Genomic DNA, 24,218 nt, shown 5'->3' with positions numbered 1-24,218 from the left:
AAGTTATCTCGGTGAAATTGGTGTCAGCAAAATAGTGTGACTGGCTGGTTTGTGATGCTGTGTGTTTAGATGTGTGTGAGCTGCACTTTATCCATCACCTTATCCATCTCACAAGGGCTTTATTTTCATAAGAGAATTAATTCAAATTTTCTTCTTCTTTTCTCCCTGTTGGCTTGAAATAGAAGCACAGAATATGAAGAACCAATTGCATTTTATATTTAAAGAATATTTCCATTACTATTACAAAAGTCTTACATCAGTGTCCAGAAAGTCCATGTAATTAATTCAACTCAGCCGACCAATGCATTTAATCTAGTGTGTATAAAAATGCTCTCAACAGCAGGCTGGAAACACAGCTACAACTGCACTATAAACAACCTGTTTTTAAGTTCACGGTGGCTTGAGAGCTGATGTTAAGTCAGTTCAAACAGTCCGCTGATGTTTGTCCTCTCAGTGACCTGTGCTCAGTCAGTGCTGAGAACAACAGCTCTCCGTCAGAGGACACGCTGCGGCAGAGTCAAAGTCATCCAGACACATCAACCTTTTATACTGCTTATGCAGCTCTCAGGCAAAACAGAGACGGACGCGTCGGGGACAAACAGAAACACAAAGCACGGAGGGGAAAGTCACACAAAAACCACCAGACAAATTGTGCCTTTTGTGTGGCCGAGTAGTGAGAGTCGCCGTTTTGGGAAGTTGTGGGAATTGTGGCCGTTTGATGAAAAGGTTTTCTGCCGACAAAAACACATTTATGATCGCAACTAGAACAATATTTTTAGAGCAAACACTGATCTTTTACATAAATATAATATTAGTCATGCACGCCCACACAATGTATAAATGTAGCATGTGTTTCTCAAACTTGAGACCTTGCTTCCCATAAATCCTACAACACTGGATTTAAGCAAGAGGAGGGACAAGAATAAGAGCGTTTAACAAGCAGTGGTGGCCCTGACCAAGTAAAACAGTATGACATGGAGGAGTACCAAAATCAGGTTGTGTATTTCATGAAAGAACAGCAGTAATCATGCATTGTGTCATCTCTGTCCATCATAATAAAAACATTAAAGCTTCCTGACTAATATTGCCTCCTTAGCTGCGACCAGCAGCTCTCTAGCTCGCTCTGTCAGTTGGTTGGTCAGTCCACAAAAATATCCCCACCCTTTGGTGGCCACACTTTTTGCCCTCTAGGAGGCTGAAATTTGGCACGCAGCTTGCAGCTATTCATGCTTGTTTTACCAGACTTTGGTTGATCTCAGGTCCTATATATGTTTTTATTGTAGAGGAAAGGAAAGTAGGGCAGGGAGCGAGTTTACTGTCACAGTTTTCCAAGCTGATTCTATCTGGCGCACTCCAGCAGCATCATACATTTATATATATACAAAGAAATTACAATCAATAATCTCACATTAGTAGCAGATAACCTTGAACCACACACACACACACACACACACACACACACACACACAGTGGTGACACTGGTGTTAGAGAAAATGAAGCTCTAACAAAAGTTCAGTCAGGAAGATTCTACTTTTGAGTGCTTAGGCTTGTCATTTATTTCTCATACGGTCTGCCATTCTCTCTTCAAAGACATGCTTACTCGCGTTATTTGCCGTCATTGTCTGGGGCTGTCAATTGAGATATCAGCTGTTCAATCAGCTAATCACATTTAACCAATAGCACGGTGACACACCTTCATTGTTAGCCTATCATCATGCTGCTGTCTTTTTAAATATGATTCTCTTTTCCCCTCTAATACATTCATGCTGCAGATGTGCACACTTTCCACCTCCTAATCATTGTTTAGCTATCGCAGAGTCATCAGCCTCATCACCCTCATCAGCCTCTGGAGAATCACCGGCCACCAGCCTACACCACCACCAGTGTCTGGACTCCACGGGGGGATTTATCTTGCTGTTGCTCAGGGTACAGTAGACACCCCTTGATTACAAATCTCCCTGTAGAGTCCAAAGTCTTTTTGTTGAATGTTAATCATCACATCTGTAGGAGCCAGAATTTGGCATGGATTTCTTTGAACAAGTCACAGTTATGAGCCTACTCAGCCTCTTAGCGGCTTTTTCATTGATGGTAGTTGCCACAATATCCATTATTCTATACACCTGTAATCAAATTTAAACAATTTACTTTATTCATGTGCCTCTCCTAACTGAAATGCAAAGCAAGCTGCAAATAAGAGAGTGAAAAGAAGTGAGTCAGTGAAAGAAAGACAATGATTGATCGAAGGAGACAAAGAACGACGGGAGAAAATTAGAAAACTCACAGAAAATCAGACTGAAACACAAAAGGAACAAAAAAGACAGAAAGAAAAGTGGGGAATGGATGACTGAACATGTTAACGATGGAAATGAGGAAAGAAATAATGAAAGAAAAAAGAAAGAGGAAATTAAAGAAGGAAATTAATAAAGAACGACAAGGAAATTGTGTGTGAGGAAAGAATGAAAGAAACACATGCAGACATGCTCAGAGAGCGGCGCAGCTCTCCAGGCTTGTGGTTGGTGAAGACAGATAGTTTGGATTGAATGGTTTTTCCACAGCATGACTCACCACACTGGCCTACAGAGCTGCCCATTTCTCCTGTTTCATTTAGCCCTTTCTCACTGGATACCGCACCATATGCTTTTCTAATCTGTTTTGTCGACAAGCTCATGAATGAATTTACACGTACGGGATTTGTGTCCGTTTATGGAAACAACCATTAACTTAAGTATAACTCCACATTTTGATTTGCCTGTAATTTTGCAAATGTGCAAACTACAGTCTGACATTAACCACTTGCTTGGATTTTATGTTAACAGCCATTTCAGAGGAGGTCCCTCTTTTCTCAGATGGTGGTTTTTCCACTAACTACAATTGGCATTTCTTCTTTCTGCTGGCACACACACATTTGCAATATCGTAAAGGCTCAGTTTCAACAAGTCAGTAGTTCAGCAGTTTACATTCTGACAGATATTTGTCCAAGACTGTAATGACGATTGCACACTAACTGTAAAAGCGATTTCAAAGCGGTGGAGAAGTGGTTTTCCAAAGAGAAGCTTTAGAAACCAACCAAACAGGATCAGTATCACAATACAAGCATCAAGTCACTCCAGAGATTTCTATTCCGTCAGATGTAGCATATTTTTGACCGGAAAGAACAGAAAGTCTTTAAAACGATCATAAAAACCGATCCATGTAAAAGACTTTAAAATAGATCTCATTTTGGAATTGGACCTCCCACCCTTGGTGTTGAACGTAGCCAGGTTTGAGCCGTACCTTGATGGTGGACGAGGCGTAGAGCATGTCCTCCAAGCTGAAGTGGCAGCAGCTGTTCAGGTTGTCTTTGCAGAAGTCCTGTATGAGCTGCAGGTTGTACAGCCGATCAGCCAGCGTCATGTTCTCCTTCAGACAGACATCTGGCAGGGCAGAGGGAGCCATCATGTGTCAGTGTAACGTCAGTCTGAATTTGATGATTTAAGGGGTTCTACTTTGACGCACACCTCGGTGGTTTTCAGAGCACTGAGATGGGTGACGTGTCTTAAGAACAGTGCTGAGGGTGTTAGCAAGTAACTGCTGAGGTGTTAGAGACCAGTGGTTTGTGAATGACAGACTAATCATGACAGCGAGCTGCATGTCATCAACCTGTGGGTGGAGCTGTGCGTTAATGTATCTAAAGGGTAAACAGTGTTGAGTGATTGATCTTTTGTCCCTGTGATGTTCTCAGTTGCATTAAATGTTTGTGTGTGTGTATATGCATTGTATGTGTGTGTGGGGGGGGGGGTGTGGGGGGGTGTTTGTTTGGCCCACTGACAACACACTTCATTATCAAATTGATGTGATTATAATACATCTTCTGTTTGCGACTGATCTCTGATGTATATAAAAAGAGAGAATCACTGTGCTCAGGTTTGAATGTCCTAAAAACAAATGTTTATTTTGGTGACACTGGAAAGAAACTTATAAAAAAAGGTTGGAAGCATTTTTCATTTTTTATTTGGTTCGGTCGACAGAGCTCTTAAACTGCTGATATACTGTATTACGGTCACCTTCAGCTACATTGCAGGATGTCCTGTCCCAAACCAACACACACACAAACACAAAACAGCCCACACTAACTGTAAGCTCCTTACCGTCCAACGGCAGCAGCTGAGGACAGTAGAAGTGCAGCAGAGCACCCAGGGCCGAGCCATCCGTGCTGTCTTTCAGCAGGTTGTCCACTGGGGGGATCCAGGGAACCGACTGGGTCGAGGCCTGCTCCTTCCTGTAGCGAGCCTGTATAACATAGAACACGAATATATAAACCATAGCTGCACAAAGTGCGGGTTTCGGGCCAATGGTGGCCCTCAGAAACAATTTGTGCGGTCCCTGAATGTGACATGAAATGCATGCATTAAATTTTTCCGCAATCTCGCCTACATTTAATACACTACTCGCTACTGTATCAAGCTGTGTCTGCCTAGCAAGCATCTGTCCGGTTAGCATTGGTTACTAGAACTAGACTGGTTGCATGACAAAAAGCGATATCTTGTGACTGTCACAGGAATTATGTTCTGCCATCAATGCTTGTGGTGTTAGCTAGCAATTTCAGTGGACCACTAACAACTACATTTTTCCTGTACGGCCCTTGATTATATGCTGGCCTTCTAACTAACTAACTAAGCGAGAACTGCATTGTGCAACAGTAACCTACCTTCATCCACAGTACACTTCCTGTTTCTTTATCCAATCATTAATCACAGCTGCAAAATTAGCCATGCATAATGGTGCAACCATCACGACAGCTGTATCTTTATTGTCACTCTAAAACACATTCTGAGCCTTCATTAAATTTACTCATGTATGAAGGTGATTGAATGTTTGTGGAGCCTTACAACGAGTGTAGTAAAATGTTACAATTGTTGAGAGGGAATAGTCGTAGCGGGCCCACTGAGAGGGAATAAAAACCCACCATGGTAAATATCAGCACTGCACAAATACAACTGCAGTGACTCACTGATTATTTTGTTAGTCCTAATGGTGTGATAACGGATAATTATTCTCAACATGTTCAGCATTTTCAATTCAACTTCAGTTTTTCATGTACAGTAACTGTGCGTGCACCCCAATGGCATGACTTTCCACTACAACACACACAATGTTTGAGGCTGAGAGGGACAATGTTACAAGAGGGTCTACAGTGTGAGCAGCTGGCACAGGGACTATGAAGCAATTTCGTGCCAAATGCTCCGAGACATCCCATCTCTGAACTCAAATTTTAATAAAAAATAATCTTTTTTCTTTTTGATTAATCCCTTGAGACCTCTTCAGTGATTCCCCTAGGGTGTCTAGCTCCACTGACAAGGACCTTCACATTAGCAAATACAGGAAGTGTCTCAACTCCAACACTCATGCTCCTAATGTCTGTATCCCACAGGTTTCAGTAAATGCAACCTTACACTAAACTGCAGTTAATTAAGACTCTAGAGAATAAAGGAGAACTGATTTATGACGCAATTCACACTCTATAAATACACATGTAACATATCATAATTTCTTTTCAAAGTTTTTTCCTGTACAGTCAATCACATGGACGCAGCACAAGGGAACACTCATTAACCAAAAGAAAAGCTGTGTTTATATAACAATGGAGTCACAGGTTGATGTGCACACATGTAAAACAAAAAAAATGATGGCAAAAAAGGCAGAGAGAGGCAGGACGGAGCGGAGACGGTCACTATGGATACATAGATGAAAGAGCACAGCGCTGATTAGACTTACGGGCACAAGCTTCATGTACCACTTGGTTGGAGACTGCAGCAGCACAGCAAAAGAAAAAAGACAACAACGAGGAAATACCTGTTAGTGAGATTAGTTCGTAATGCGATTAGTAATACAAGGAAAGACATGACAGCAGCGAGATCAAAGGGAGAGAACCTGTGTTTTGTTGAGAGTGCACGAAAAGCGGCCCACACAACCCAAACAACCCTGAAATTGTGTTCATTGTAATGCGGTGTTAAGTTCTGTGTGTGTATCTCAGGCTTTTGATACTCATATGTCTGCAGAATTAGAGTTTAGTTATGGCCACGGCATATATGGGTTACTTCATAGTCACAGTGTCTCTTGAATAAAATGGCACTGCAACTAAATAGTGAACAACAACAGTTCAGTTAGGACCACTTTAGTCAAAGAAAACTTTATTTCCATTGCAATTTGATATTTGGTGGTATGGCTCTGTTCTGGGACCTCTCTGCCCCTCCATGTGCCTATGTGGAAAGCCAAAGGCAGAGAGAGCAGGCCTCTCCACCCTTCCCACGCCTGCGTGGAAAGCTGACGCCAGAGAGAGCAAACCTCACTGCCCTCCATGCACATGTGAGGAAAGCCTGAGGCAAAGAGAGCACACCTCTCTGCCCTTCCATGCGCCTACATCGAAAGCCTAAGGCAGGAAGAGCCCACCCCTCAGCCCTTCTGCGTGCCTATGTGGAAAGCCTGAGGCAAAGAGAGCACACCTCCCTGCCCTTCCATGTGCCTACATGGAAAGCCTAAGGCAGGGAGAGCAGCAGCAAAGATGCCCCCAGGAACAGAACAGAGCAGCATCAGTGACAAACAGAAATGACATTGATAAGTCACAGCATGAAAAGGAGAAGCTGGGGTGGGGGCAGGTTGCAAAGCGGTTTGCAGAGAAGCAGCAACAGTAGGCAGGCCTGAACAGTTTAAATAAGGTGCCCTGAATGAAATTTGCCAATTGGTTGCGTAGAAAGTAATAATGTGATCTATCAGCAATCAGCTGATCGGGCTGTTTGGGATCAACTGTTGTAGCTGGGATGTGAGCTGAGCTTAACACCGTGGCCTGCCTGAACTAACGCTATGCTCCATATGAAACATTTCAAGAACATGGATCATTAGACCTGCAAGTAAGCTGTATTACATGTAGCACACTGTAGGCAATCTATAATAACAGGCATGCATCCTTCTTTACTGTCTTTAAAGACACACTTCCTAATTGGGAGTCTTTTAAGTGTCCCAAATTTCCTCTGAGCTCACTGCTGATGTGTGGAAGTCTTCACTGAGAATTTCATGAGTTTAAATTGCTGACATGAATCTTAGAATTAAGGGACACCGTATGGCACCTCCAAAATCAGGAACTGTATTGTACTGTTGCTAAAGAGAAGAGCATCCGCTAAATACCCATAGTAGCTAAAAGAAACCAAATAACAATCCCACTGCATAAATGTAGCCAAACTGTCAGCTATCCACTGACAATGTAAGCTGATTCCAAAAGAGTGGAGGCTTGCCTCAGTTAATAGCTAATTCCCACACTACCTCGAAGCATCAAAGAACCGAATGTGAGTGCCACTCAAAGTGGCTGGCAAGTGCTCAGCTTCAAAGGGCGAGCCATGACTCGTGAGAAAGTACAGCCGCTTTGTACTGAAGCCCCCCCAAATAAATAATACAGACAGCGAGAGGATAAAAAGATCAGTTGCAGCTTTCTCGGATTCTCCTGATTTGATTGCCGTCACAGCTCTCTGAATGGTAATTTTAGTCAACAGCGAGAGCCTGATGCCATCAGAGGAGAAAACATGATGTAATCTAATAAACAACATATTAGGTAATCAGTTGTATCTGTTTGCCAGTGAATGGACTGCCTTTAAACCTGATATTGCTCCATCATTGTGACTCTGGATGTGATGCTGTAGTGTATATTTTCTATGTCCGGCATTATTCTCTTGAAGTATATGTGAGCTCCTTTCTTTATTGTGCTACGTATTTTAGCAGATATTTTTTGTCATTTACATTGTCATGATTCCATGTATTTATCAAACACAAGGATGCAGGTTCCTGGATATTTGTTGAATCTCGCAAATTTGGTTATACTAATACATGTCTTGAAAACAAGACCAAGATCCCTAACTTAAAGAAACCATTAGCTGTCGTGCACTGGAATTCAATGAACATTGCAAAAGGTCATTCAAGGCAGAGAGGGAGAAATAAAGTCTGCCCTCTGCCTTCCAATACATGACCTCATAAAGTCAATGCAAGCTGAACATTTGGTTGGCAGGATAGGAGCATGGCATGAGACAGAGCAGGGGAGATCGATCTTTGGGTTATGATGAACTTTGGGCTTCTCTGACTGTCATTGAAATTCTGTATACGAGCAGGAGGTGAGCCTGGGGTTTTGATAAAGGCTGCTGTGATGATGCAAATGGCTACTAATGCCCACAGATAGGGGTCAATGTGAACTTTCAATGACAGGGTATTCAGAATACGCAAATCGAAGCCTTGCTGCCCCGGTTAGTTTGAGAATATGATGGAGGAGATCAAGACTGTCTGCATCTAAAGTGATGATCTAAGACTGTGGGCTAAGCAGGGTCAAACAGAGTTTAAAATCTGTTATAGCCACCAATCAAACCCCTGGGGAGAGGTAAGGCCTTCGTCCATCATCTCCTTACAGAAAGGCACACACACACACAAAAACACACGCACACAAACGCACAACACACATACACTCCGTCCATCTCCACTTCAATCATCCTGCAACTCTCCCTCTTCCCCATCAAAGTTCATCCTCTGAAGCCAGACATGTCCGGCTGAGCTGCGGCTCAGCGTTTGCAACTTAAAAGGATTAGCCCTCACTTCTCTGTCCTGACGCTGCCTTTGCAATCACCCACCCCCCACACACCTCCCTCCTACTACCCTCCACCCACCCTCACCCCTGGGTATGGTACAGTAGGTTAAAATAAAATCACTGTTGCCCCGGTGAGCTCTAAGGGTTGTCCTAGGAGGGTACGTGTCTCTCTCTGTCTGACTGAGACAGAGGCTGCCTGTGTGACTCACACTGCAGTCATACCGCAAAGACAGAAGGGGGGAGATTTGGGGAGGTGGGGAATGATGGAGGGATAGAGGAAGGATAGACAGAGTGGCTAGACGTCTGCAAAAAAACAAACAAAAGGGAAACAGTGGTGCACAATTTTTTTTTTTTGCACGTTAGTGCAGTTTAAATCATTTTGCGCCCCCCATACCCTAATGCAAATTACAGACAAATTCCTCTCTTTGTCACCTTGTTCTGATTGACTGATGTAAATGAGACCCTCATTTCCTTGCCTCATTTCGGGCCAATCAACTTACGTGATTGTGTGTGTGTGTGCACAATTAGGACATTAATGCTCAGGCTTTGTTGTGTCTCAGTGAAAGGCAAATAAAATGAGTGGTTTCTTTCTCTCATAAAACAACACAGCTTATTGTTAGTTTGGCAACAGAAGACATATATTTCTGGCCTGATTGCAGAGGCAGAGGAAGGACAGAGAGAGTCAGACAACAGCCTTGTGGTTTTATGACCACCCAGTAAAATTTATGGTCATAATAGCCATTTTATGACTGATACACATATGTAGAATATCTACATGTATATAAACTGAGACACTGAAAGGCAGAAGACAAAAAACACTTGGATGGAAGCAGAGTCATTATTACATTTGAATACCCAAAACGCTGACTGTGCCTGCCTTGCGTCTGCCAACACAGCAAGCAGTTGTTATGCAACGTGTCCTGTCTGAGGCAGCGAGACCACTAAGGTAGACACAAATTAAAGTTTAAAAACTGTCCTGTAAACAATATGCAGAGAGTGGTTTTAGAAAAGGCCGATATTTCACCAAGTATTCATTTGGCTCAAATTTCACATGTACAATGCAATGAACAACACTGTTCTTTCTGATATTCAAAAAAAGTATTTAAAGGGGTATTTCACTGCTAGAAAGATCATCTTTTTAGAGAACTGGGCTGCAGTAGAAAGACAGAAATAATTTTGAAATTGGTGCTATACCTGACCAGAGAAAACAGAGGAAAGAGGCTTTTGCTCAAGAGGTAGAAAACCTACAACTTCCAGAAGCACTGTGCCACACCGGACCAATAAACGCTTCCACTGATAGGTGACGGTGATGTGAGCTTGTCCGTTTTAACACAGAAAGCAATATGACGGCCGGCTGGTTATTTGAGCTGGTAGATAAGCAGCTGGCTGCTGGCAAGATGGGAAGAGGGAAGTTTACCCCATACTGTACACATGGTTATGATACAAAGCTGGTTAAGAGTTTGAGAGTACTTTATCGGAAAGTGTACAACTACATCATCTAATGACTGTGACTTTCATCACAGTTCAGACTAGAACAATGTAGCCATGAGCAACAGAGAGAGACAGTCATCATGAGGACACACACTCCCTCAAACACACACACACACACACACACACACACACACACACCAATCCGCGTGAGCCTCCCTGAGGTTAGGGATGATGTTACTGAAGGGCCAACACTCACGCTTGGGGGGCCAAACAAACTGATGTGTTGGCACTAACATCATGAGCAGGCATGGCTCCACATGTGAGACACTCAATGACAGGGTGACTATGCTGCAAAGAGACTCTGACTTAACTCGAGTTTTTCCGTTTTGGAAAGAGTTTTCTTGTTCAACAAGCATGCAAAAATGTAGATGAAATGATTGGTCACTTATTTTTGATGCAACTTCACCAGTTAAAAGTGTGTGTGCTCATGAAGGATAGCTGAGGCATGCTGTGTGCTGCGTCTGCACACTGACTGGTCAGATCAGCATCAAACATGGTGGAAGTCTGCACAGCCCTGGGACTGGGAAAAGAACCACACACACACACAGTGCAATGCTTCATGTCAACTCCCTACAGACGAAAACAAAAGGGACAGGGTTTCAATATTTTCCTTAGGTAGTCTTTCTAACTCTCTAAACATTCCTGCAAAGCAGCATCACTGGCTGTGTCACAGTTTGTTGCCTGGCATAAACTGTGACAGAGAGGAAGCTAGGAGAGGAGGCATGACCCTGGGGAAGGGGTGAGAAAAGATCTGATGATTGAGGAGACAGAGTCTTGAGCGTAGGAGTAGAGTAGAGATCAAGGGCATGGTGAAATTGAAATGTAAAAAAAGGAAATGAATAATAAAAGAGAGCGGAGACTGAACGGCTGCTGATGAGTGTGAACTGAATTTTCTCAGGGTTATCTAAAATGTGTTGAGGGGGTTCATGACTTTCAGGGATCACTGAAACTTGCTAAAAACCCACTGCATCATACAGAAACCACAAAGGTTACGTTTCTGTTTGAAAACTGCTGGTGGTGCATAATAAATGATACAGAGGTGAGAAGCAGAAGCATGAAGGATGAGACATCAGTGTGACATCATCCACCTGCTCCCCCCCTCTCCCTCCTCTTGTCTGATCATCTCTCTGCTGTGTCGGGGTGATAATTAGTGAATGCTATGCCAACCCTGACCCTCACTGCCAGACCATAATACCTAATGTAGCACTGACCAAGCACCCAGGAACAGTGCTGGGCTTTGAAACCATTTTTACATAGTGGTCAAACGTCCAGATCTGTCACGTTATGCCATGGGGCCTAAAAATACTTTTCCCCATAGACTTACATTGTAAAAGAGATGCCTGTAAGTCAGTGGATATATTGTTTTGAGCATCACAACCCCCACAAAATGACATGTTTCACGATAGGTATTTGATCCAATCGGTTAATAACGTTTCAAAAGTCTAGAAGTGCAGATTAAATCATACTTTTATCCCCACTCAAGTTAGCAGAGGGCTAAACCAGAAGTTGCTCTATGGGCCCCACAATGCAGAAGATACAGAAATCAATCTTTTTTTGGCTTTCCGTGCCACTGAGCAACTTTCATTGGAATGTAGGGGGCTCCGCTTCAAACACCATATCCAGTTCTCTTTATACATCCATGGTACTGACACACAGACATGGACCTGACTGAAATTTATAATCAGTGATAAAAAGGTTTAGGCCCAGTGTCCACCAAAGCTTTTTTGCTATAGATGCCCAGCTGGGAGCGTTTGAGAGCTCTCTGAAGGAGCACCTTTTTTGCAGCTGGAACGCTCTGGCTGCTATGATACAGAATATCTGTGGAAGTAAACATGTCGGCACAAGATAGAGTACTTGCTTTGGATGAGGGGAAGACTATAGCATGCAGCGAGAGAAGACTGACCCACCAGTTTGTGTTGGTTCAAGAGAGGATATATAAGATATATACAGTGTAGTGACATATTTCTCCCCCATAGCTGTTTTTGTTGTTCAGCACTTGTATGTGTAAGATGAGACGGTTTGTCTTTGCGGTATTTGTCCCTCCTACACTGTGACTGCCAAAGCGACAGTGAGAAGTGCAGCATTCATGGTCAGGGCCTCATCATATTGCCAGCGTTTGTAGGGCACCGTAAATATGCAGCACTCCCATTGCTAAGGATTGAAAAAATACACTGGCCTCAGAAAAAAAACCCGCTTTGGTGAAGACAAGCCCTTAATGTGGTTTTTTGCAGGGCTGTGTATCGGCAAGAATCAATACCTGTGACAATACAATTATGATTAAATATACTGCAATATAGTGTGATACTGTAAGCAAGGCGATATACTACACTAAAGATAAATTACAACACTTAAGGATCTAGCCATCAGGGGTTTAAACAAAACAAAATGAACCACTGCTACTAATCTTAACATGTAAACTATTAATTTAAAACATAACATCATGATATAAAGGTGTATCAATATTTTCTTGCCCCCCTACTATTTTGTGAGATTTAAATTCCTAAGTGAGCGAACATATTAATCAGTGTATATGTGAATAATTTATTGGAAATGCAGCGTCAAACTACAGAATCCAAATACAGATTTGTCTAGTTACTCAAATACATACCACACACACACACACACACACACACACACACACACACACACACACATACACAGTTATATAACAGATTTGGACTGAGGGCAGGACTTCTCCCTAACCCCACATGGATGACCTCGCACTAACTGACTGCTGGCCTAATGAGACCCGAGAGCACTAATCTGCTGGTTAGGGCACAAATGAAGCTCGTACTGTCGCCACGTCAGATAAACTTGTCATCAATTTGAAGATGTCTCCTTTTCTCATTTAACAAATACAGACTGAGCTTACGTCTAAAACTCGGACATATGTGAGTGAGATTTTCTTTGATGGTAGCTGGGTGTTAAGGGCTTAAGATCTTCTCGAGGAAACTGGCCTCAGATATTACAGTGACACAGAGGTCTGGGACAAATATCTGTCAGTCAAAAGGAGAATGCTGTGGTAAGTCCATTAAGTGGCACCAATGATTTCACTTAGCTTAGTTGAAACTGTCCATCAAACTGGCGACATCTGTATGTTGAAGTGTAGTTAGTGAAGTGTTGGGAGAGAGGAAGGGAAGGAAAAAAAACACCCACCCGAGGACTCCCAGCAGGCTCGGCACTCTGCGTCTCCCTTTTCCTCTGTTCCTGAGAAATGACCTCTTTCAGATACTCGTTTACCTGAAAGAGAGAAGACAAGATTCAAATTCACAATGAGTAACATTTAATATAATATAATATATATTATTATATAATATATGTCGTATAAAGAGTAATAATAAAGTTCCTTATCACATTTTTATCATGAGCATTTTAATTTAAATAAAACTAGCTAATTGTGCTTTTGTGTTATGTGTCAATTTACTGTCTCTTCCATAAGGAACCATGATAGAATCTGTGTTTAAAGGCATACATCGTAGGAGTTTTCGGATTTACTGAATCAATTTAATCAGAATGAAGTCCAGTTGAGTTGAATCTAATCTAATCTCACTCAAGCCTACACTTTGGACAACTTACAGTATGTCTGCTTAAATGTATACGGCTCCAGTTAAAGCAGAAATCAGCTTTCTTTAATCTGGTGAATTTTTGGACCTTTGGAACACAAAGGGACTCCAACAGAGAGCCATATGTCCGACCAGTAGGACTCCATGACCACACCTGTTAGCTATTGTGTGTGTACGTTTGTGTGTGTACGTTTGTGTATGTGTGTGAAGCTCAGAGCTGGCGGCAGCCCAATGTTCCCACTAGAAGAATGTAAACAGACTGGGCCCTGTAGCACTGTATGGAGGAGCCGCAGCCATCTGTACAGGCAGGCCATGGAGCCAACCACTTACTTCATAATGTAATGAGTCTCATGTACACAGTGCATGTCGGTTCAAAGGGTATTAGGCCACATTTTACTGATGTGTAACATGTAATAATACTTGTATAATACCTACTGTAGTAATGCATTTTACAGATCATTTTTAAAGGGTCGTTTGCATTTGTTTTCTTGTAGCTCCTAAAGCACTTTATGTACAGTATATAAAACTTGGACTAAATCCAAATATTAAATGCATGAAAGAATGTGCTTTGCACATTAAAATGATGGATGGCCCCAAACAGCATTCACCACCTGTAGGCTTGTCAGTTGGCTATAAAAATGATGTAGTTTGATCACATACATTTGCAGCATCACTTCAGGTTTGCGTGTTTGGGTGAACAGAGCTGCTACACCAAAATAATCTGTCTGTGTTTCAGTGGACATTAACTGGTTGTAATAGAGTGTGCCAGTAAACCTGGAACTCTGTTAGCGCTTTTAGCACTTCCGGTTCTCTCGTCTAAAAGTCAATACGTTTTTTGAATGGGATTTTGGTAAAATGCCTCAAATAAGGTCTGTGGTTAACAAAAGCTTAAGCGAGTTTCAGGTTTTGTTCTACGACATAAAACACATCAGTAAATACTCTACTTGTGAATTTTGAAGCTTTTACGTGTCTTAAAAAAGGCGGTTGCTAACAAGTTGCTCAATACGACTACAAACCCTGTCGTGGACAGTAAACGTCATCACCCCCGAACAGGCAAGAGTGCTGGCAGTCCGCAATTACAGCTTCTTATTTAGCTTAAACAGTCCGATTTCCCCATTATAAAATGTTTTTAAAATAAAGCGGGTGAAATCAGTTGAAAGCTTAGTGGCGGTGACGTCAAGAGTCATGCGACCGTGGAGTAGTCATGTAGTCCGTTAAAGCCTAACATTAGCTTTTTACTTCTGGCGATCGCATTTAAGCTTCAAATGCGGTATGAAAGGTGTTCATATGTGAAGATTATCTCGCTGAACAAAACCTGTAAGTATCATAAACTTGTGTTAGCCACAGAGCTTATTTTCTGACATAATCCAAAATGCAATGCAAAAATCCCATTCACTTTCTCTTCCGGGAACCAGCGTGATGCTAAACTTCCGGGTTTTGACGTCAGCCCTGGCACGCTCTATTACCCTGATTGCTGTTCATGGAAAGAACATAAGAATACAGAAACAAAACACAGCTTAACAGCAACCTTTACACATTATTATCTGTACTACCCCTTGTCAGTTGAAACAAGAATGTGTGTTTTAGCTTTAGAGTTCAGAGGAGTCAAAAAGAAAAGATGCCTTATGTCATAGCTAATGAGAACAGCCACCTTATACATGTGATCCTTAACTGCATGCAAGATGTAGATAATGTTAAATCATACCATCATCGAAAGGAAAAAGCACAAAAATGTCACGTGACGTCACCATATTCTTGTTCCCTGAATTTCTCTTGCACATACAGTGAGTCACGTTAACACATGGCCGTCCTCGTATGAATAGCACTCTGTTAAAAGGTTATAAAAGCAGCGAAAGAAGTGAAGAATTTGACAATTATTACACCCAGGAGGATGTTTGCTCATGTGCTGCAAGTTCACCTGTACACGTCATATGGTACGACCTCAGGGTGCACATGTAACAGACTTGATGGTATTTGGGTCAGTGTTTTTGAGTGTAATATCTTGCTGTGCACTGTGGAATTTCAGAGGTCAAGCTGTATGAGCCCAACATTGATGAAATGCCCCTGAGCGAGGGTATCTACAGTAACTTGTTCAGCACCAGCCTGCTCAAAGTTTATGATGTGACACAACCCCAACGGCTAGCATCTTACAATCTGTCCTTGTAGTGACAGTAAATCTGTTATTTTAAAAAGATATACCATTACCCACCTTGTTGATCCAGGTGGTCACTGCGTCCTCTGTGTCATAAGGTGTTTCCACCTCAGGGTCGCTGGATGAATACTGACGAATGCAGGCCATCACCTTCTCGACGCTCACCATCTCCACCGTGTACGCCATCATCAGAGTGTCGATCATTGCCAAGTGGGCGCTCTAAAGGAGAGAACAGCACAGAGAAAGATTTAGAGGGTGAAATGAGTAGCTTTGAGGTAGCTGGGGATGCTGGCAGATGCTCGACTGTGATTCATTTCCTACTGATAGCAAAATTGAAGTATTTTAGCAAATTCTCTCAGTCAGTAGCTTCAAAGGTCAAACCCAACTGCAGCGATCAACACCTTGGCCAAGTCTAAAATAGTGCACAATAAGAGGTTAGAAGATGAGAAAATTAGCGGTGTGTTTTCTTGACAATGTAGCTAAAGAGACAGATCACTGTGCTCTGAGAGGAACTGAACCTCAGACCACAGCAGTGGTTTTATCTCAGTTAACAGACTGAGTTGTCAGACTACATGAAAATCCGAAGCTTGAACAGAATCAAGATAACACATATGTATAAAAATGAGCACTTCCTGCATGTTACTGATTGCAGACAAAGTCAAAATCCTGTCAGGCCCAATTGAGACCAAAAACAAGACATGAAAAAGCCAACAGTAAGACAACACGGCAAACATATTCCGGAGTGTGGAGCGAGGCATTGAAAGGGTAGTGATTTATAGGACTGAACCAGGATCCTCCGCTGTACTGTACATCTGAAACTCTGTCGTCAGTCGAGCAGTCCCTTGTGGTTGTTGCCCTGGAAACTACTGTCTTCATCCCTGGTTACAAGACCCAGTTTGCTCACAGCGACTGCTAGCCTTTGAGAATCCTGAATAAGACATCTTCCTGACAACAGAGTCCAATTAATAGAATTGGCATCCACGATAAGCTGCTAGGGTAGAGTGGGGGGTTTTATTTTGGAAAAACTACAAATATGAATCAATTTTTGACACAGAACCGTAAAGTTCATCACACAGTGTCACTGTGAACATCTTTCACTGACTTACATGTCCTACTTTTCACTAGGTAAGACTGTGGTTGATTCAGTTCTGTGCTATCAATCAGTATTCTGGTTTATCTAAGACAAATATCAGACTGTGATGGATTATATTCTCTGCATGTTGTATGAGTACTCCTGCACTTTGGCTTTGCTCCCAATAGGAACTCTTTAGAAATACCACGTTTAAATCTGATATTGAACGCAACACAAGGACCAGAACAAGGAGAGGCGTGGTTACCAGTTCTTCGTGGCAACATGCAAATATATTGACACAATCATTTTCACTATCTAGTGATCAAATAAACTATAGCTGTAAGTTTATGAGAATTTATGTTGTTACTCTTTTTTCAAATGATGGGCATCTGTTTATGATGAAACATGTCACATATTTCTCCATAGTCTTTATCCACAGTGTCACCTTGTTTCTTGTCTTTACTATTTCTTTCCTGCAATCATTACTAGTCATGCCATTGGTCTGGTTTCCATCAAAAAACAAGGACTACCTCATGGATGAGGTACAATGTTCTTCAAAAACTGTTTAAACGCAGAAAAAGGGTTTACTTTTTTCATTAATTTAACCTATTCATGAGATGCAAAGGAAACCAACTTCAACTTTCAGTAGCTTGTGTAGCATTCCACAGCTGTTTAGACTCATCAGGCTAATCTTTAAATGGTATCAGCTAAAAACTACTTGAGGCATACGTAAAGTCACATTTTGGATCACCTAGCACCACTCTGCTCGTAAACTTCTATTACAGAGCCAACGTCAGTGTCTGTTCCACCATAACAAAGGAGAACGGTAAACTCTAAAACAAACATGTCAAAAAAATTAAAATTTCCATTAAAATCAAAGCAATTCGTTTTAAAGAGAGAGATATTCACACATCCAACTGTCTCGGATGCAGGTGTGTCGGAAAATATCACTTGATTCTTTGAACAGAAAATCCTGAACACTTTAAACACTCTTGATAAAGGTCCAGGAGGACCGAAATAATGGTGTTACTAATAACTTGTGAAGCTGAGCAAGAGAAGTGTTTGGGATTTGCTGTTTAAAGATCAAAATCGAAGCAACAAGGCAGTCACAAACAATTAAATTGTGCACATAATTTCTGTTGTTACACTAAAGAAGAGTAGCCTATGGGACTCAAACCCCATATATATAGTGTGTGGGTCAGTTCATATCACAGATCAAAGCATAGGTGGGCAAGTTAATTAACAGGAAGCTTTTACTCTAAATTTGGAGTGCATCAGTTAATAATAATTGGAGGCTATCCTCTGGAAGCAAACCATCCAGCCCTTTTGACAAAGCACAGAAAATCTTCTATGTTCTCACACTGCAACTAAGTCATAAGAAAGAGGCTGTTATGATGGATTTGTGTATGACTTTGACACCTCAGACAGGTGTTCACTCCTACCAACAGTCCACCTTTGTTTCCTTTAACTACAATGAGCTCTTGTAACCAGGACCCTTCCCCAAACATAATGTCCTGATCATGACAACAATCAATCTTAACTAGACTTGCTCAGTGACAGCTCGGTGTCCCTGTTGTACCAGCGTTGGTTCCCTTCTCTTGCTTGCAGATATAAATATGTTTTTAGATTGTAAGTTTATTTTTGAAGACTGATGCCTAATTAGTGTATGCTAACTAGCTAAGTTACATCATAAAAACAGGCCTTATGATATGAAAGGCAAGTTCAAAGCAGCAAAAATAATTTAGCATTAAAATAATATTTCTCTGGGTCAAAACAGACAAATATATCGTCAGGAAACAGTCCTGTCAACTCTTAAACTCAAGCATGTTTACATACTGAGCATATTTTAAGAAAGACACTATGCTGAAATGTAATCAATCACTTTAATTTGCAATGTCGGTAGTAATATAAGATAATGTGGAAAGTCTTCACTGCAGCATGGTGGTATGGTTACGGCAAACTGTGTAATCTGTGTATTTCAGTCCTCGGCTCCTACCTTTAACTCCCTCCATAAGTCTGCACTGTTTTGGGTAACCACCAAACACTACCCTGGAATCAAAACGCCAAATATTTATACTTGGGCCGCAGGTTTTCCATGAGCTAACCCGATTCATCAGGCGTACAGTTAAAGCGGCCCCTTGAAGATCCACAGAGATGCAGTGCAAGACAGAGAAAAGGAAAAATGTATGAAACATATCAGTGGAGGGTTTTATGATGAAAGTGATGTTGGAGAGCTGCATGTTCCCTCACTCTGTCGTTAACAGCCAATGTGTCATTTTATGCTGATAATAAGGCAGAAGAGATTAAGCCAGAGTGCTTGGTTAAGTGTTTCATTTCCTCTTGGACCACTCATGTGTGCTGTTTTGCATATTATTCGCTCATGTTTTCTTCTTACTGTGTGTCATTTGTTTGATGAAAGCTGGAAAGACCAAGGGATTTTCTTTCCCCCAAAATGTATAATGATATTGTAATATTGGCTGTCAGGTTAGCAACTACAGTGCATTTTTAGATATGAAATGAATTTGCTTTGTGACACTACATTAGCTTAATGCTTAATTTCCACTATCTCTGATCTGGCAACCCAGCAGCAAACCAATCCCATTTAATAACACACTGCCAACATGCTTCCTATTGGCCTTCATTTAGCCTGTCCAAACATTGTAAAACACGATCCCAGACACAAACAGCTAAATGCATGTACACATTACACGTTCTGTTATCAATTTGTAGAGCACATTTACAAATCTGCCCTGTATTTCCACTACAAATGATCAACTCCAGGCAAGACTGATTTCTAAAAGGCCAAGGGACCAGCGTCATTCCTCAAAGGCCTATTTTGCCTCCAGCTTCCTCCCCTCTGCTGAGCAATTTGAGGATATTGATTTGGATCTGCTGTGGCCTGATGAGATAAAATGACAATAAGGAGAGGTAATATTGTTTACCAGACCACAGACCTGCAGTCTCTAATCATATTGAATGACACCAGGCCATTGTGTGGGAGGAAGAGGCTAGCGTCGGACCACATGCTTCCAGGATTTGTGTGTTTCTGACTCTGGGATTGTGCATACTTCATAATGAGACAAAACAACTTCATTCAGCACTTAAAAGTCAGAGGTGTTAGCAATTAGCAGCAGTTTGGAGTTGACACAATACTTGAAAGCATGAAAGCCAGAGTTTCGATCCATCTCTGCAAACTCAAACTGTTTAAGACTGTAATTAAATGGAAAAAGAGAAGAGTGGAGAAGGAGGAGGACCCAAACAAAGACAGTGATGAGTGAGGCACTTTACACAGAGTCAAGAAAATCACTAAACATCTAATTATGTTTACCTACTTTTAATTACTAGAAATCTTTAAACAAAACAAAATTTAGAGCCCCGTTTAAGAAAACAAGCAGTACTGTTTAGCATTTCTAACAATTGAAAATGAGCAAACAGCTTGAAACATGTTTTAGTATCTGGAACAGCTTGAAATCATGGGGAGATTGCGTTGGCTGTTTGGGAGGCTGACTGACACATATTCCCCCTCTTGCAGTTTTCAAAAAATGTTGACCGTGACTTTTTTTTTTTTTTTGTCACGGTCAACATTTCAATTTTGATATTTTAACATCACTTTGCTAAAGGGTGTAATGAGTTTGGCTCTTGAGGAAAAGTTGCACTCAAGTTGTTGACATGTACTTCAAAGTGATGACACTGTGAGGAACATGGGCTTCTGAAGGCTGATGGAGAGGCTGGCATCTTCTGCATGTCCACTGTTATGCCACAAATATACAACTTGACATTATTCAACATTTCAATCTCTGACTTTATGACAGGATAGAAAGCCCTGAGGCTAGAATTGCACTTGGGACACTAAAATGCCGCATTAATATAATTTATAATGCACAGGTGCTATATGAACCATCATCAGGGCTTCCTACCTGATGTGTGTGGTGAGTCTGTAAATCAACATTAAGCAATGTCATGCTTAAGATTTATTATCATATAATAGTAGTGACCCCCCCAAGCCACTTTCACACTGCCTTTTCGAGGCGGAAATTTCACACCATTATGCCTCTACTGTGTGTAAAAGATACAATTGTGGAATGGGAGGACAGAGTTATCTCGCCTTTAAGTCGGCATCGGAGGTAGGAACAGCGCAGAAATGAGGTCTATATAAAAGGGACAGGTGTAACTTTTTGACAAAGTGTTATGCGTGCGACCCACCATGGGAGATTTAAAAAGTAGCTGATAGCAGTTAGCAGCTAACTCAAAGAAGGACAACTACTGAAAATGCGATCTGGGAGCACCTCACCGTCCCAACAGAGGACGAGAACGACTGCCATAAAACAGAGATGATAAATGATTATTATTATTGCCATTTTAATGCATTTGTTATTGTTCATAAAGCGTCGCCGACTCATCTGTTATATGTCATACTAGAAGCCTACACTCTTGTGTTACATGTCACACCCATCGCACCTCTTCTGCTTCCACGATGCCGGCATGCAGTCTAACATCACACAGTGCTGTTGTTTGGTTCTGTGTAAAAATGCAAAGGCAGCATACAGAAGGGACTTCATAGTGGCACTAAAGCACAATCTCTGTGTAAAAAGGGCTTAAGAGGCTGTTGCACGCTATTTTTTTTAAGCTAGACAACCTAAAGCATCCATTGTCAGTATAGCTTGTTGGTATCGGGGGCTAACTAATGCTCCAAATTTAGGCGAAATTGTGGCGAGGGAACAACTGGCATGGCCATTTTTCAACTCTCACCTCAAGACATCTGAATGAAAAAGGGTTCTGCGGGTACCCAAGTTTCTCCCTTATACTTATACTTGAGAAGGCTTGTTCCCAGTAAATGCTTTGTTTCTTCAATCAATGTACCCCTTCAAATTAAAGCTGTACATTTGTCTCTTTAAGGCAAAGACAACTAGCCAACTGAAGAACAATGTATCGCCTAACACATATAGATACATAACACATTAAAACAGGACAGTTGTGGAACCAAAATGGAAAGTGTACCAGTACTAGTCTGTGCACATCAGATTATTAGTAACATTAATTGTAAAAAAAACAAACAAAGTATGCGATTCCTATACTGACATATTTTAGCTAGCCTATACAGCATACCACAATAGCAAAAGCGAATTCCTGAAATTAACTTATGGCTTGTTGATTTTGGTGGGCCACTCCAAAGTTTTCAGTCAACCCATCTGGCCACCCCCATGAAAAATATCCAGGGGTGCCACTGTCAGACAAACCAACACTGAAGAACTGATAAAGGGCCGATAACAAAGCTTTTTTGGTTCATCAAAATAGATACAACTGTCTCATTTTATTTGAATAAATGTGGGAAATCCCTCTGTAAAGGTCTTCTGCACTCACTGCTCACAAAGCATATTGTGCTTCAACTGCCATACTGTGTAACTCTTGCAGAAATGGTCAGTGCAGGGTCAGCTGACTGTGCGTAAATGTCAGGTGAAAGCTAGGGGGAAGAAAAGAAGCTCCAATAACTGGATGAATGCAGAGTGACAGTGGTGGTTAGATGGAGAAAAGTAGTAGAAGAAGAGATGGAGGAAGAATGGGAAGCAGGAAAGAGGTAAATTCTTCACTGCCCAGGGCGAGGGTTAGCCTTTCTAGTCAGAGAAGACCTGCCAGTCGTTTGCAATAGGGCTGTTTCCTATGTAATACCCCATGATGTCATGTTTCAACCTTTAGGGCTGCTGAGCACATATGCTTTCTTTCAGCATTGCTTTTCTTCATATTTTATACACATATCCACACCTTGGAGCACAACCTCCGTCTTCCACTGCTAGCCACTGAGCAGCCCCACTGGAGCATTCTGGGATCAAATGCCTCGCTTAAAGTTATCTCTCTGGCTGCAAGAGGGGAAAATATTGCTGATTTACTCCATTTGAATCCCCCCCAGGATTCAAAAAAGACTGTTTCTCTAACCTTTAGTCTCTGCTTACCCCTAAAATACTGCCTTTCCCATATGCTCACTATGAAAACCATAATGACTAGTTATTTTAATCACACTTCAGTGAATGAATTGCATACATTTAAACAGTCACAGACCATTTCGTAGACACAAAGACAGACAAACACACACAAGCATTATTTTTTGCTTTCTCATCTAAGCTCATTACGTCCATAAATCTTGTTTTGATTTCTCATGTGGTAAGAAGATGCTCCTTCACGGTCAATATCCTGTTTTTATTGTACCGCTACATTGCTGCCTCTCTGTATTTCCACCCAGGGAGATAAGCAAACACTGTTCATCTTTAATACGGCTTCTCGTTGGTGAAAGAGGAGAGATGAAAATCCACCGTAGGAGCCTGATTTAACATTGCACAAAGGAAGTGCAAAAACAAACCGCAGCGACCTACAAAAGATAGCATGTGATGCACTTCACCTCAGCATTGTGTGTCTGTTAAATAAACTAAAATCTCTATTGTCAGAGCTCTGAGCTGCTTGTTGTGGCCTGAACCAGGTAGCAGCTGATGCACAATGCTTCACTCCCTCACTGGTACTGTAAAGAATCTCAGAAAGATTTGGTTCTGGGGAATCGACACAGCTTTATTCCACTGCAAAATGATCTAAATTGAGGTAATGACAACAGTAATGTCTTTACCACAACGTACAGTAAAAGCTTTAGGGGGCTCCAGTGGCTCACAGCTAATGATCAGTCTGTGCCGGATTTTTTTTTATAGGAGTGCAAGGCCTCATTGATTATTTATAATAATCCTAAAAGTTTTTTTAGCAACTTCCATCAAAGAAAGTGGGAGCAGAAAATGACCCTGAACTAAAAAACCCAAAATCCTCAAACTTCTGCACTGCAGTCTCCTGGACCTCCTCAGGACTGAGGAAACACACACGCACCACACACACACTGATTCAACATTAGCTCAGGGGACAGGGGTGATGTAATATTGAAATGCAGTCTGCTTTTAGTATTACAGCTCTCCTGTCCAGACCCAGAGGCTCCATGCTGGGGCATATGTCTAAAAATTGAATCTGTCTAGCTTCAGGTAACTTCACGCCAACTCAACTGGACATGGAAAAGCTCTCAGCTGTACCTCTTCTCTTTTAAAGGTCACCGCAAGTACTAAGTTAAAGGAGAAAAGCACTTTTTCATATAAATACGTATTCCCTGCTTTATTGAAAACAGGAAAGAGACGATAACATGCAACAAAGTTCAAGAGTTGATCTTTTTATAGTTTGTTTCCAATAGCAACATAAAAAGAAAGAAATCAGTTCATCACAGGAAGGTGTATGATAGCCAACACAGAGCACTGTTCTGTGGCATCTTAATTCAAGGATATAATATACTATAATTTATATTGTGTTTAAAATGTAACCTTT

At 41.5% G+C, this 24,218-nt stretch overlaps 1 protein-coding gene across 4 annotated transcripts in view; it reads right to left on the bottom strand.

Moving 5' to 3' along the window:
• camsap2a (calmodulin regulated spectrin-associated protein family, member 2a) overlaps positions 1–24,218 on the bottom strand; it is a 60,774-nt gene that overhangs the window by 18,269 nt on the left and 18,287 nt on the right. For 2 of the 4 annotated variants that reach the window (XM_050055476.1, XM_050055477.1), the window contains exons 3-7: positions 15,863–16,024; positions 13,247–13,330; positions 5,755–5,787; positions 4,128–4,269; positions 3,274–3,413 (exon numbers count right to left, since the gene is read on the bottom strand). In XM_050055476.1, coding sequence (XP_049911433.1) covers positions 3,274–3,413; positions 4,128–4,269; positions 5,755–5,787; positions 13,247–13,330; positions 15,863–16,024 — 561 coding nt within the window. The remainder of the gene's footprint in view (positions 1–3,273; positions 3,414–4,127; positions 4,270–5,754; positions 5,788–13,246; positions 13,331–15,862; positions 16,025–24,218) is intronic. The other 2 variants (XM_050055478.1, XM_050055479.1) reach the window with 1 other exon arrangement.

This window comes from Epinephelus moara, chromosome 10, assembly GCF_006386435.1.
Source record: "Epinephelus moara isolate mb chromosome 10, YSFRI_EMoa_1.0, whole genome shotgun sequence".
Lineage (NCBI taxonomy): Eukaryota > Metazoa > Chordata > Actinopteri > Perciformes > Serranidae > Epinephelus > Epinephelus moara.
Note: the sequence above shows the minus strand (reverse complement) of the source record. Positions and strands in the feature narration are given on the sequence as shown.